Below are 15,591 nucleotides of genomic sequence, written 5' to 3' on the forward strand. Positions count from 1 at the left end.
AAGCCAAAGCTCGGTCCCTATGGCTGCTCTCTGGGGCCATAGCACTGACCCAGACACAGGTGTTTTTGGAGAAGAGGTTAAGCAAGCATGCTGCTGCCCTATCATTTGATCCAGACAGTCTGGACATTTTGTTGTAGCAAAAGAAAGGACAACAACCACCTCCGCCTGACTGTAGAGAAAGTGGCTTAGCAGGAGCTGGACAAAATATCCAAAAATCACACAGCTTTTAATGCAATAAACTTTCACAGGAAAACATTCAAGTAATTCCCTCTTTTGTTCAACAAATATTTGTTGAGTACCCATTTTTCCCCCTAGGCATGGGGAAATGTAACAAATTGGAAATACAAATAGGGAGATAAACACCCAAATGAATAAAAATAATAAAATGCTACACATTGTATAATATGCATATATCCAAGGCAATAGGTGGAGCAGATAAATATAAGAGATTTAGGAAAAGGATTCCTGGGGAAATGTGACCAGGGTTTTGGAGGGCGACTAGGAGTGTGTCAATTGAAAGAGACTGGCAGAGATTCGCAGGCAATGGGCATGGTCTGAAGAAAGGCATGGAGACGTGAACGTGGTTTGCTAAGCAGATGGTGAGAAGTTCAATGTCACTGCGAAAGAGAGGGATTCGTTATAAGGATCACTGGTTCCTATGGTGTAGGAAAATGGTGTGAAGTTGTCAAAGACGACAAGTATGCTAAAGGTCTTGAGCTGCTAAGCAAGAAGAGATTATCAGGTGCTCCAGGGGAGTGACAGTATCATATTTTCAATTTCAAAAAGCTCCTTCTAATGAAAGAACTGGGGATGGATGGGAAATGGGTGAGGCCAGAGGCAGGAATACCAGGTAAGGGCTGAAGGGAATGGGACAAGCCCAGGGACAGCCATTCAGTGATCAAGGTGGAGGTCCTCTCTAGGAAGACGGAACAACTGGGGACGGGGGGTCCCAAGGATGCGGAGGTCACAGGTTTGGTGAGGGAGAAGAAGGCAGGACGTGGCGCAGGCAAGAATAATGGTAACTAAGGCAGCACACTGGGGAGGAGGACAAGCAGGAGGGACGTGGACGAGACCTGAGATGTTCCCCAGGTCCACGGGGACTTGAAGAGGCCGACGCGGATTCCAGGAGAGACATGGAGAGAAGCAATCAGGGTGGAAGACTCGCCGTTTATGGTGCAGGGGCAGCTTTCGGGGTCCAGAGGGAGCACACTGAGCGATGCTAATGGTGCAGGGAGGCACAGAACAGGGGGAGCCACTGGGGGACACAGCGGGGCTCTGCGAGGGGACGTGAATGGCACGATGCAGCCTCAGGGCAGATGAGCACGGGGGAGGGGGGTGTTTGGTGGAACGGAGAGTGGGCAGTCCAGGAAAGGGAGTGGGGCTGGGACAACAGGCAGGACGCCGGGAGAGATCCTCACTGGGATTCGCTCTGGGGGAGTCTAACCAGCCCCTGAAGTGTTTCACGGGGGTTCAGGTGACAACGGGACTAGGAGGTCACCACCTCATCTCACCCTTCTTGCCAAGGTTCCTGAGTCTAGTCAGGGCTTCTTCCAGTTCAGACATTCTTGCCTTGCTCAGGGGCCACTGCAGAGCCCCCTCCCGGCACCCCCCTCCTCCTCCCCATCGCCTCCCCTTGGCCACCACCACGGTCAGGGTCCCACTGCAGGGTCGCCAGGGAGGAACGGCTGGCTTCCGTGTTGAGGAGAGAGGAGGGGGAGGCAGGAGCAGAAAACTCAACTGGAGGTTCTTGCAGTGACCCAGGTGAGAGCCGAGAGCAGCCGGGCCATGGAGATGACAGGACGTCACATCCGTACAAGGCCGGGTAGGAGCTTAACCCCCTAGCCGTCCTGGAACCATCTTCCCCATCTGTCATCTCTCGCCCATATTCCATGTCTTTCCATTTTCGCTAAAAACTTTCCATTAATTTCTTTCTTTCTTTCTTTCTTTTTTTTTTTTTTAAGATCACCAACCCCAACCTCTCTTTGGTAGTGCCTTTCTGTGTTTCACTATTTGGGGATTTTTCAGGTTCTGATATGAGATTTTCATTTATTTTGAAATATTACTATGTGTGCAAGTAGTCCTCCTCTTTGTCGAAGTATGTCTCTCTCATGGGATCTCGTTCTCATTCTATTGATCAAACTATGTCTTCTCAAAAAAAAAAAAAAAAACTATGTCTTCTCAAATCTCATCAAGAATAAATACCCATTAACTCTAAAAAAAAAAAAAAATTCTCTGCATTTTCTCAGTTGAAATGGCACCTATTCCAGCTCAGTTCAGTCTCTCCTACTTTGTTGAAACGCTGGTTCTCCTTAAACTTGTAGTTTCATACCAGCCACTAACTCTACTCTCCCAACCCACAAGCCATAGAGGTCTTCTTGGCGGCTAAGTAGGAAGCGCAGGATGTGCTCCATGGAGGCACTCCCTCTGCTGTTTGTCCTAGAGTTTTATGTGGAGCAACCCCACTCAAAAGCAGTTTCAGGGAAATCTTAATAGACCCATAATTGGGACGCCTGGGTGGCTCAGTGGTTAAGCGTCTGCCTTCGGGTCCCTGCATAGAGCCTACTTCTCCCTCTGCCTGTGTCTCTGCCTCTATCTCTCTCTCTGTATCATAAATAAATAAAATCTTTAAAAAAATAGATCCATAGTGAAGAAATCAAGGAATTTGCTATGAAATATGTAGATGCGGTGATTATTTTTAGGCTCAAAGTAATTATTAGTAAGCTGCCTACTAATGCTACAAACTGTTTCTCATGTTACAAACTTTTGAGCCCTACTTACTTCTCTCTGCATCTTTTTTTTTTTAGCTTTTATGAGTTACAAATCTTCTATGCTCGTCACAAGGAAAAACTCATTTTTTTCTTTTCTTTCTCAATTTTTGGTCTCTATACAAGATGATGAATGTTAACTAAATCTGTGGTAATTATTTTATGATATGCAAGTCAGATCATTATGTTGTACACCTTCAATTTATATTGTACTATAAATTATACGTCAATTGTACATCAATTATACGTATATGTCAATTATATCTCAATAAAACTGGAAAAAAAGAGAAAAAAGATCATCATTTCTGATGTCAGTTATATCTCAATAAAGCAGGAAAATAAAGGAGATGCTGTGTATAAAAAAATGAATAAATCTTTTGTACTGTTGTTGCATGTGGGTATCTATCTGGGTTACAGTCCAGCGTCCACAGCTCATACAGATAAAACTAGGTGCATAGATAGACATCTTTCCAAAATGCTGCATTTCTGGGCTTCTTTCCAGATGAATGTGCTTCATACTTAATACACACACACACACACACACACACTCAATCTAGGCTGATACTTAAGGGGTAGTGAGGGCATGTTGAAAACCACATGTAAAGCCAGAAGCATTGTCGATTTATGTAACTTCTTTAGAAGTATTTTTTTAAATTATGTATGCAAGATACTTGTGCTTGTTGGCTCAGTTGTTCTGATTCTCAGAAATGACCCATCTTCAGTGGGTGCAAAGTTACGGTTATGCAAAATGAGTAAGTTCTAGTGAGCTGCTGTACAACACTGTGTCTGTCTGTGGTTGAACTGCTGTGTCGAGCACTTAAACTTTTCTTAACAGATTGAGTCTCCATTTACGTGTTCTTACCTCAAGTTAAAAAAAAAAAAAAGGTAAATGTCCTAAGGAAACCATGAAAATATTTTGAGAAACTTTTTAAAATAAATCCAAATGTTCAGACTAAAACAGTTATCTTAGAAAACTATGGTATATCTTCTTATAGGGCTATTATATATCCCTTAGGTATAATAAACAGAAAAGCAAATAAAAACCATGAAAATGCATAAGGTAAAGATTTTTAAGACAATTTTTCTTAGAAGATACAAGGTAAAAATTTCATATGTCTGATGTAAAATTAATTGTGAAAAGTATGTCCAAAAGCAAAAAAAAAAAAAAGGATGCCAGATTCCAATACTAAAATTAGTGGTGATTTTTATTTTATCTTTGAAAATACTCTGTCAAGGTACTGCGTGACTCTTAAATTTTAAATGAATGTGCCTGAGGATAAGTATGCATGTACGTATAAACAAGGGTGTACTTTGATTGTAGGCGAAGACGTTGCACCAAGAAAGTCCTAAATCTACAATAAGACAGAACTTCTGGGTATTAAGACTATAAAACATTCAAGCTCATTCCCCAGAGAGATTTTGCAACCAACGTTGGAATTCATAAGCATCAGGCAACAACTGATATTTTTCTACCCCCTACAGTAATTTTTGCAGTCCTGCTTGGAGACAAGGGAATGAGCACCCTGGGCTCTCCAGGCAAGTTCTGAGTCATCAGCTCTGTTGGTTACACTTGTGTTGTTCTTTTCACAGAAGCCTTCTTCATGCAGCACCCCGAGGAGGGTGAGACTTTATGGACACCAGTTGTACCCCTGGTGGGAAGACACCCTTGAGCCAGAGATTGCTTTAGATCACTACAGGGCCAGTCATACCATGCCTGGCTGCCTCCATTTCTGCTCTGCACACCCACTTGCACACAGAGCGTCCTGCATCCCACCGCATCCCTGGACCTTCTGTGAGCTTTGATCTCTGAGACCTATCCATCCCACAGAGTGCCCCTACCTCAGGGGATCTAGTCTCTCCTTGACACTCCGGCTCTGCTGGGGTGGGCGCTGCGGGGGCAGGCTCAGTCAGTTGAATCCTATGACTTGACCTCTCATGACTTTAATAACAGCCACCCCAAGTGTTTTCAACCTGTCCACACATGTGGCAGTCACCACAGTGTGCAGGCTTGGACTGACTCCACTTATCTCTCGGGTCATAGCAAATTGCCTTACTAGACCCGGGGAGGCCCCTCATCATAAGAACAAAAATTAAAATTAATATGTCCAAAAATTAGTATGTCCAATTCTCAGGGAAACTGAGATCATAAACACAGTGTCTGCCTCTTTCTTGATAGACCAAAAGGATTCCTGGGAGTCGGATGACCAGTATTAGCATTGCCTGTGAGGACAGCAAGGATAGGGATCAACCCTGGCTGCAGGGAAAGGACATCCAGCCCAGTTAGGAGGCAGAGAAGTCTGATTAAATGTCTCTGTTGGGTCTACGTGCATCAGTGGATGCTGTGGTTAAATATGTGGCTTCCAGAAGAACTGGAAAGCATCAGGGTCTGTTCAGTCTCTTCCGTTTGCTTCCTATGGGTCCCCTCTGTGATTTGCCTTCATTCTGCTCTTCTTCGCTGGGCGCTCTGAGAACACCCTTAGAGAATCCATTACTACTTCCTACCTATCTCTCCAAGGCACCTGTAACACGCCAGTCATTGTTCCTATTTCATTGTTGGACAAATTAATGGCAGAGAGCTAAGTGATCCAACCCAAATCAGGTGGTGATCACACGACACATCCAGGACACTAACACAGCTCCCTTCAGGCAAGAAAAGTCCAAGTGTGGGCTTTTTTTGGTCTTACACAGCATTGACATTTTTAAGAGAACATACATCTGTTTTTCAGAATGTTTCCTAGCCACAACCTCAGAGAGATGGACGCTGGTCAGGACGGGGCTCCAGCTCTGAGGGAAGGCACTGTCCCTGTAGGTGGGCATGCGACTCTGTGACTCCCAGATGCCACTAGATGTGGGTGGGTGAGCAGAGGAAATAGCACTCCCCAGGAACGCTGATGCTTGGATCTTAGCCCCAACTCTAGCAATCATTGTGTCTCTGGTTTGCATAACTCCTGATGAGCACAGTGGACAAACATGCCCTTCTAGACCCAAGCTCTTCATAACAATCAACAGGTTGTATTTATAAGAACAAAAATTAAAACCAGGGATCCCTGGGTGGCGCAGCGGTTTGGCGCCTGCCTTTGGCCAAGGGCGCGATCTTGGAGACCCGGGATCGAATCCCACGTCGGGCTCCCGGTGCATGGAGCCTGCTTCTCCCTCTGCCTGTGTCTCTGCCTCTCTCTCTCTCTCTGTGACTATCATGAATAAATAAATAAAATCTTTAAAAAAAAAATTAAAACCAGTGTGTCTAGATGAAGGGAAACTGAGAGCTATTTCTGTACGTGACCCAAGTACAGTAGACAAAGGAGTGTGACTGCAGGAGCTTGATGCTCTCTCCTGTGATGAATTATGTTGAGCCTAGAAGAGACAGTCCTGTGAAGTAAATGAGACAAGAATCTGGTGTAGGATTCTGGGAAAATGGCAAACGTTCTCCGTTGGCTTAGCCAAGGTTCTGGTGAGATTGTTAGCCACACAGGGGGTTGTCATAGAGAGGCCCAACAACAGAATAGAGTTAGGATAGTGGAAAGAAAGTCCCAAAGGAGTTTCCAGATCTAGGAGGAAAGAAGGTTGGTTATGCTGATCAGTCACTTTTGTCTTTATTTGAAGCTGCAGGAATAAAGACAAGAGGAAGACACGTGAGCAAGGGCCTAAATAGATTCTTGGATAAGAGGAAGTTGGTGGGAAGATCATTTCAAGGGGATATTGTGGTCAGAATCATTAGCCGAAGAGTAAGAACAATTACCTGCAGCCCAAGTTGGGTGATGGAGATCCAGTTTATTATTTCTTTTGGTCTAAACCCAAGGGCTGTGTTGACCTAATTCAAGTGGCTGGGAACCGTGCCCTTGGTGAAGCCTCTAATGAATGGGGGCAGTGGTCTTACATTAGGCAATCAAGACACTCCCCTGTGGTTTTTAGGGAAGCAGGAGATGGTCCCACTGGGAGAGCAGAGGCTGAAAATTCTGTTTATTGCTCCAGGAATAAAAAGGAAGACATGGATCACAGTATGTAGTGAAACAGACACATGGGGAGGAGGAAATGGTTCTGTAAAGTTGAGGAGCCAATCTGGCTTGAGGAAATGTAAGTATGAATGTTAAATATGACTTTGAGAAGGGAAAGGTAAAATCCAGCCAACCTGCTGTCTGCTTTTCACTAAGGGATGTAACTTTTGGAATCCACAGGATGGCAAAGCCACAGAGTCTTAACCTTTAAAGGGCACAGCCATGCTTTTGGTCCTTGGGACACATGAACATGGCTTTGAACATGGCAAATTTAAAGGAAGAAACTGGTATCTGGCATTCCTTAAAAAAAAAAAAAGGCAAAAAAAGACAACGTAGAATAGAAACAAATGTAAATATTACCATCTTTTCAAGAACGCATTTGGATGAAACATTTTCTGACTCCTTGAATATTTCAGGACGATTTTCTCCTTTACTTGTGAAAAATAATCAGCCATGAAACCAATTCTTGCAACACACTTTTCATCTTAAAGTGTCAGAAGCGCCATTCCTCATCTGGTATTTCGTGTGGCATAAAACACACACAAGGCAGGTCTGCTTTTGTTCTGTTGCAGGATACCTGATTTTTGTGGATTTCTTTTTGTTTATTCTTCTAACATTTCATTTAGTCATGTTTATTTTTTTTTCATTTAGTCATGTTTAACCATACTTCTCGTTTTATTAGTTTCATCTGAAAAATTAGAAAACCCTCTAATTGGCTTACTCTGATAACATTCTAATTTATAAACAATATAAAAAGTGTATTTTAACATTGTTTTCTTAAAAAGGGGGGGAGATGAGTTGGGGGGATGGGTGAAGTAGGCAAACTGAATTAAGAGGACACTTGTCATGATGAGCACAGGGTGATGTATGGAATTATTGAATCACTATATTGCACACCTGAAACTAATGTAATACTATATGTGAATTATACCAGAATTAATTTTTTAAAAGAAAAAAGTCAATTTTTAAAATTTTAAAAATAAAACTATGTGGGACATCTGGGTGGCTCAGTGGTTAAGCATCTGCCTTTGGTTCAAAGTGTGATCCTGGAGTCACGGGGTCGAGTCCCATGTCGGGCTCCCAACCGGGAACCTGCTTCTCCCTCTGCCTCTCTCTCTCTCTCTCTCTCTCTCTCTCTGTATCTATCATGAATAAATAAATAAAATCTTAAAAAAAAATAAAAATATGAGAAGTGGTGAATCATATGGTCAAAATCAGTTGCAAAAGTACTAAGGCCAGAAAGTATTTGACAATTGAGACACTAACAGTTGTTGAGATATAAACATTGAGCCCAGTGCTAAGCAAACGTGCAGTAATAATTCAGTAGAAGTCGCTTCCTTTCTTCTGGTTTCCCCTATACATTTCTCATTAAAAATTATTTTGTATTTTAAAAATTTGTGATTGTATTGTCATAAGAACACTTTGTATGACATCCGTCCTCTTTGATTTTAAGGGTACATTATTGTTGGCTTTAGGTACAGTGTTACGACAGATCTCTAGAGCTTATACATCTTGCATACCTGAAACTTTATACCTATTGATCATTTATCCCCATTTCCCCCTTCCTCTAGCCCCTCATAACCACCATTCCACCTCATTTCTTCTTTGAAAACTTTGTTCTCACCTCAGGGATCACCTGCTTTTCTATGGTGTCTCATCTTCTCTAATAACTTTCCGACGGTGTCTTTTTCCCCTCCACCTGGAATACTAACTCAAATTTGACCGTCATGCCATGTAATTCAACTTCTAAAGTATCAATTTTGCCTTGCCATCATACTTTTTTTTACTCTTCCAATTCATTGTTTTTGTCATAGCCTTCTATTCTATTTCACCTTATTTGGTCCTTATAGACAATTGCTTCTAACTAGTAGATGCAATGGCTATTTTCTTCCTTTTTTCTTTTTCTTTCTTTTCTTTTCTTTTCTTTTTTTTTTTTTAATACATGAGACAGAATTTTCCTCTGATTTCCACAACTGAATCTTTTCTCCAAGACAGCTGGCTTGCTTAGTCTTTCCAGTAATATTCCCAGACCTCTATTTTGTACTTTTTTTTTTCTTATGCTTTGTGTTGATTTGATTCTATCTCTAGTGGGAAATGTTGGAGTTCATTCAACCACTATCCATTGAGCTTCTATTGTATGACAAGCACTGTTTTAGGTCCTAAAGATAAAGAACCAACCACACAAAACCTCTGCCTGAATGGAGCTTACATTCTCATGGGGTAAATAAGTGGAAAGCGTAAATGATTTCACTCACCGTTTATTTGAGAGCAGTGGAACCCTATCTCAGAGTCACAGGATGGCAGGTGGATGGGATTCCCAGCCAAATTCTAGCCATCTAGTACTCGTTTAGTGAAATAGTTAGACTGAATTTGGAAATAAATTCCTCCGAGTCGTTAGGTAACAACATCACTTTGCTATTGTTGTCATCATCATTATTATTCCAATGGACATCCTAGTGCCTGCCTGGGAAGTGGCATCTCTTGGTTCGAATTCCATTTCCTTAATGATTAATGATTTTGAGCACCTTCCATGTGGTTTTTGGCCATTTGCATTTCTTCTCTAGAGAAATGTTTATTCAAGTCCTCTGCTCACTTTTAAATGGAGTTGTTTACCTAATTATTGTTGAACTGTATCAAGGTATTTTTTTTAATATATAAAAATGTTTTGCCACACTCAAATGTTTTCAAACCCAAGGGTATCTTTTATCTTTCCTAATGCCATCTTCTTCTGTATAAGTATAAAGCACACCAGGATAATTACCTTCTGTGCTGGGACAAACTGAGCTTTAGTTCCTTTCAACCCTGTAATTATAAGAACCAATGACCCTATGACCATATTAATGAGATTGTTCAATAAGCTGGATTTCCTAGTTTTATGATGTTGGAATGACATGCCTGAGTCTCCAACACTATTTATGGAATTCTTCCTTAGTAGTTGCATCTGAATCTGTGACCTGGAAATAATAGATCTGCATGTAAAGTAAAAAGTGGGTGATAAATTCTAATACTGTTCATGTGTTTCTCTCCCAGGTGAGCTACTTTTCCAACACAGCTCATGAAATTTCCAAACTATATAGAAAACAATTTCTAAGCTATAATCTCACAACTATGTGAGTGCTGGCTAGACTGCTAGAAAAAATATATCATCCACATTTACCTTAAATCTTCTCTAAATCAAGTAAGTCTAAGTAGCAAGAAAGAACGCAAAGTACAAAACATGCTTTTATGGTTTCACCTACCAAGGTGACTTTTTAAAAATGGCCCATACATTTGGATACATACATGCTAGAGTTTGTATTGAAAGTAATTCTTGTACCGTAGAACTGTCCTTTTCCATCCATGGAGGTGGATTCAGAATTACAATCATTCATTGAGAATCATGAACTCAGGATGTGTTCTTGGTGTGGAAGTTCGTTTTCTCAAGGATCGAATCAAGATGCTTATGCCTTTTTCACAATGACAAAATCCATAGATGTGTTGAGAACAAATGCTCCAGAGAAAAAGAATTCCAAATTTTAACAGATTCCCTCTTTACTGTTTGACCCCCACATACGACACACCTTGATATCTATTTTATGATTGCTTAGTCATAGTTACTGATAGGGTGACCTTTTGTTGGCAAAGAGAGAAAAGCAACATTTAGTTCCCAAATAATTTCTCCTCAACACCTTCTGCCCACAGCCTTACTCAGTAGACCAGATAACTATGCTCATTCCTGATCAGTGTTCCCAAAAACCTATAAATGTCCCATTTTTGTGTCCTCTCCATACCACGCCACTGTCTCTTTGGCTTGGCTTTTCTGCACAGGAGGGCTGGGAGACCTCAGAGAACCTTGAAACATGAAGGCCCTCTTTCTTTTTGCCGTCCTCTTCTGTCTGGTCCAAGGGAACTCAGGTAAATGTCTCCTGGCCAGTGCAGAGAGCTGCTTGTGGTGACCAGGGAAGGTAGGGCAGGAACCCCGTGGATGACTGCCCATGTGGAGGGCTGGGGTGTCTTGTGTTGTTAATGGGTGCAGGTGGACCCCTCTGGGGCTCAGCTCTGGACCATGTGGATCTTCCCTCTGAAGAGTTTTTTTTTAAGAAGTGAAATATGGGTTACCAGGGTCATAGAATACAAGACAGAGGAGCACCTTAGTTCTGAGACACATAGGAAACACTCACCACAGTCTGATAAAAGTTTCCAGAAGGTAATGACGGACCAATATCAGAGCTGGAAGGGACTATGGGTCCCATCATAGGGGCCCATAGTCTTCATGGCAGCCCTGCACTCTCCAGGGAGAGGAAACCCAGCTCACAGCAGAGTGACAGTGTATGGCTGTGCACTTACCATTACAGCCTGAGCCGTGACTCAGACCTAGGCTAGTGTTCCTGCAGCTGTCTCGGGTGGTCAGTTCTACAGGAGCACACTGAGGCACGGCTGGTTAAACAAATTATCCAAGGAGAGCTGATTAGCTACTGGAGGAGATGAGGCTAGAATGCAGATCTCCAGGTTCCCAGGCTTGTGGTGCCTTCATTGCTGTGGGGCCCATGTCTTCACCTGGCTGCCCTCCCCAAGCCATGCCATAGCCCAGGTGATACGGGGTCACAGGCTAGGCCCCAGGTGTTGCTGAGATCTTGCACAAGGTTGTCTTTTAATCATGCAAAACCAACACTATGGGCATTTTGTGATTTTCGTTGGTTTTCTTACTCATCATAGGTGACATTTGCAGACCTGACATAAGAGCTTTCATTCAACCATCTCATTCCCAAATACAGGAAGTGCTTTGTTTTATTGAGACAGAATTGACATAGGACATTATACTAGTTTCAGGCATAGAACATAATGATTCCATATTTGTATGCATGGTGAAATGGCCACCACAGGAAGCCTAGTTAATGTCCATCACCACACATAATTACACTTGTCTTTTTCTTGGGACAAATAGAAAACACTTTCCATAAATGGGTAGTTGTGCTTGACTTACAATTTCACAAGTCATGGTGAAGAAAAAGGTTTTCTTTTCTTCTTTTCATCATAAGACATAAAACTAAAAATGAAGCCACAAGCTGGGAATCAGAGCTATTCCCAATTTTCCTAGAGACTGACATCCGCCCCTCTTTTATTCCACTCTGTTCTCTGAAATTCCCTTTGCTTTCCCCTAATTCGCTAAGTCTTGTCACCAGGAGGCTTGAGAATCCTGATATAATAATATGGGATAAAATATACACCTTTCTGAAAACATTTTGAGGTATAGATGATTGTTCCTGTTTTAAAGCTAAGAAACCAAAGCTTGGTTAAACTAGAACTTGTCCAAAGACCCCGAACTTTGGAAAAATATAATAAGTATTCAGAGTTGGGCTGTGGGCCGGGGTCATCTTTTATTCTCTGTACAATATGAATTCAACATCAACTCTATTCTATTGTATCAACAGGGGATATGCCACCTGGAATCAGAGATGTTATCTGCCTTACACAACATGGAACATGCAGACTTTTCTTCTGCCATTTTGGTGAGAGAAAGGCTGAAATCTGCTCTGATCCCTGGAACAGGTGCTGCCTACCAAGTACAGAAGCAGAAATTAAAAATAAACCAGAGACAAATGACAGAAACAATAAAGCTAAGACCTAACATGTAAGCTTCTGGAAGGCAGGAGGGCTCTTGAAGCATCCCAATGACTTAGAAGAATGTTGGTTTATGGCAGGTGCTCAATAAATGTTTGTTGAATGAATCCAGCAGCAAGGGTGATGGTCTGTTGAAAGAGTTTTCCTAAAAGCTTGCTTACTTTACCTTTTTCTGTTTTGTTTTGTTTTTCCTAAAGAGTCTCAGAATTTTATAAAATAGCCTACCTCCTTTCCTTGTTCCTGAGAGTCTCCCACTGACCCATAGATGGGAGTAGACTAGAGATCAAGCTCCAGGTTGATCTCATCCATAGATGGACAGAAATGCAGTCAGTCTGATGGCCCCTTTCCCACCAAATGCCATCCACCTTCTCATCAAACCCAAACCAGCCTCCACCTATGGATGCTCCAGCCCTGACAAGCCTTGTCCCCTTCTCCTGGCCTCCTCAGGTAATCATCACGATGGGTGACATGTCTTTAGGAGTTTAGTTTGCAAAAACCGAACCCAACCTTTACTCTTAGGTTATCCCACCTGATGAACACAACCCAATCTCATGGAGGATGGATAAGCAGCTCCATTTGGGGGATGGAAGGAAAATGAAAACCAAAAGGTTAAGCAGACTGCCCAGGTCAGCAGTTCGTTTGAGGGATTTCGATGCACGCATGGCACTGTGTGATTTCTAAACAACATACTTCTGAGCACCTGCAGCGAGGTAGAGCTTCTGTTCATGAAGATTTTTTGAGCGCGTACAACTCACTGCCCTTTGCTTTTCTCTGGATCCCGCTCACACATGCTGTCTACACCACATCTTTGAGCCAGGCACCCGAAGAGCAGTGAACAGTAATCACAGGTAAGAAATGTCAGAAAATAGGGGTGCCTGGGTGACTCAGTCAGTTAAGCATCTGCTGTCAGCTCAGGCCATGATCTCCCTGCTTAGCAGGGAGTCTGCTTCTTCTTCTCCTTCTGCCCCCGTCCCCGTTCGTGCTTTCTCTGTCTCTCTTTCAAATAAATAGATACCAATATTTTTTTAAAAAAAGAAATGTCAGAAAATAAGAGAAGCAAATGTGCTGTTGGATGTGTGAAACCCTGCACAAAGGTTTTTCTAGACTAATAGCTTAAGAAGTGGCCTCGTTTCAGTATTCCTGCTCACTGCCTAAATGCAGTCTGTTCCTCAATAAGCTGAACATGAAGGGTCACCTGGAAAATAGACTCTTGGGTTCCTGTCTTGATTCCCAGGTCAAGTTTCAACTAACATTTGGAGTATTGCCTTGGTCCTCTCCTCACACTCCTTTTAACTCACTCTTGTTTTTTTTTATTTTCTAAATATAACCAGACAGGCTTGTGGGTGGCATGGACTGGAGCCTCTCTTGACCGCAGGCATCTCTGTGGAGCCCCCCATCAGAGGGTTGAGGTCCTGTTCCAGACCTGGTGTGAATGCCTGTCTGGAAGTGAGGTGGACTCCACAGTTAGCTTCTCAGTGAAACACAACAAAGCTTCATGCTTCAGACAAGCAGACGCTCTGCCAGGAGCACCAGCACCCCATGCTCAAAACATCTGTCCACCAGACAGTACCAAAATATTCCATAAATATATGAAGGAATGGGCCAGTGTCCAGAAGGCTGGGGAGCTGGAGCCTGCTGCTACCTCTTGCACTGACCATGTGCCCTGAGTCAGACAATCTCTTCTCTTGATCTGATTTTCCTCAAAAATAAAATGTGGGAGCTGCTCCGGACCCCTGAGACCCCATCACATCTCACCAGTCTGTGGGGGTCGAATTGATACTCCACCCATGATCCTAGGTGGGGGTTCTGCTCCTCCAAGTGAAGCAAGGAGAGAGAACCAGCCTTGCCTCCTTCCTCCGTGGTGTTGGTGGGTGACAGCCACTGGGAACCCGCAGCAGAGCCCAGGACTGGTCAGCAGGGGGTTTGCCCAAAGCCCTAAACTCTGCTCTTCACATTTTCCTGATGGAAACATTTTCTAGTGGAAACTGGGTCTGGTGTGCGGTGCCTGGGTGGCTCAGTCTGACTCTTGATTTCAGCTCAGGTTGTGATCTTGGGGTCCTGAGACCGAGCCCCATGTGGGGTTCCATGCTCAATGGGGAGTCTGCTTGTCCCTCTCCCCCCTCCTTCTGTACCCTCTCTCTCTCTAAAATAAATAAATAAATAAATAAATAAATAAATAAATAAATAAATAAATAAAATATTTTAAAAAGGGAAATTGGGCCTGGTCTGGCTTTCAACGTGGAAAATGTTATCTCTCTTGGATGGGAAATTTATGTGAAAGGAGGATGTGTGAGCTATGGGAGCGGAACCTACAGCATTGCCTGGCACAGAGCCGACTCCTTGAGCGTTTGCCAAGGCTCAGAGGGGCACATATGAGGGGAAGGTAAGGAGGACCCGGAAGAGGGTGAGGGGTCCAGGATGTCCTCGGTGGCCTCCCTTCACTTTACTTTATTCTGTGAAGATCGCCTCTGGGAGGCCTTGAGAAGGAACCAGCCCGGGCCTGCACAGGTGCCTGGATGTTTCCATGGACCTGCATTCAGGTTCTTGCTCTCCCTCTCGGAAATATTGAGCCAATTACCTCATCTGCACGGTCATTTTTGAAGTTACCCAGTTGTGCATGGTCCCTAAGAGCCGTGGTACGGTTCTGAGATGATGTGAGCTACCCCAAATGCCATTTCCTTTCCAGAAGCCAGAAGCCACCTTGGCAGGGCAGGCAGCCCATCGATACCAGAACCTACCACGAGGTGGGGCGCTCCTGCCTTCGGTGGGTGCAAACCTGCTGACTCCCTAACCAGGTGTGGAGCTGCTCCCCTGGCTACACAAAGCAGCAGGTAGGAGTCAAATCTGGGCTGAGAACAAAGGGAGCCTGAGGGCCAACCCTTCTCGCCTGCATTTCTTGGCATTACTTACAGGGCCTCACTCACTCCTGCCCTGTAGTACCAACCACAGGCTGGTGGGGATTAGCTGAATGGATCAGGACAGGTACTCAAGCGTCACCTGGCAGCTCTTCCTTAAGGGAGGGGACAGGTGGTCCTAAGAACTGTGAATAATGAAAGCAGAGCCCGCCTGCCTCCTGCTGCCACTTGTCGCCTGGAGTCTTGACCCAACAGTGGCTGTGCGCTGAGCACCCTCTGCTCTGGGGAAGCAGCAGAAAGGCAGTGCGCTCAGAAGAGGGTCCCTAGGTCCTAACCTGAGTCTGCCACCGAGCTGTGCTCCTTGACGGCCTCCCC

The 15,591-nt window shown here is 43.7% G+C and overlaps 1 protein-coding gene across 1 annotated transcript; it reads left to right on the forward strand.

Moving 5' to 3' along the window:
* Window positions 1–10,599: 10,599 nt before the first annotated feature.
* On the forward strand, window positions 10,600–12,368 carry SPAG11E (sperm-associated antigen 11 variant E). The gene is made up of 2 exons (NM_001171545.1): window positions 10,600–10,654; window positions 12,172–12,368. The coding sequence occupies exons 1-2, from the start codon at window positions 10,600–10,602 to the stop codon at window positions 12,366–12,368; spliced, it is 252 nt and encodes an 83-aa protein (NP_001165016.1).
* The last annotated feature ends 3,223 nt before the right edge of the window (window positions 12,369–15,591 follow it).

This window comes from Canis lupus, chromosome 16 (genome assembly GCF_011100685.1).
Source record: "Canis lupus familiaris isolate Mischka breed German Shepherd chromosome 16, alternate assembly UU_Cfam_GSD_1.0, whole genome shotgun sequence".
Classification (NCBI taxonomy): Eukaryota; Metazoa; Chordata; class Mammalia; order Carnivora; family Canidae; genus Canis; species Canis lupus.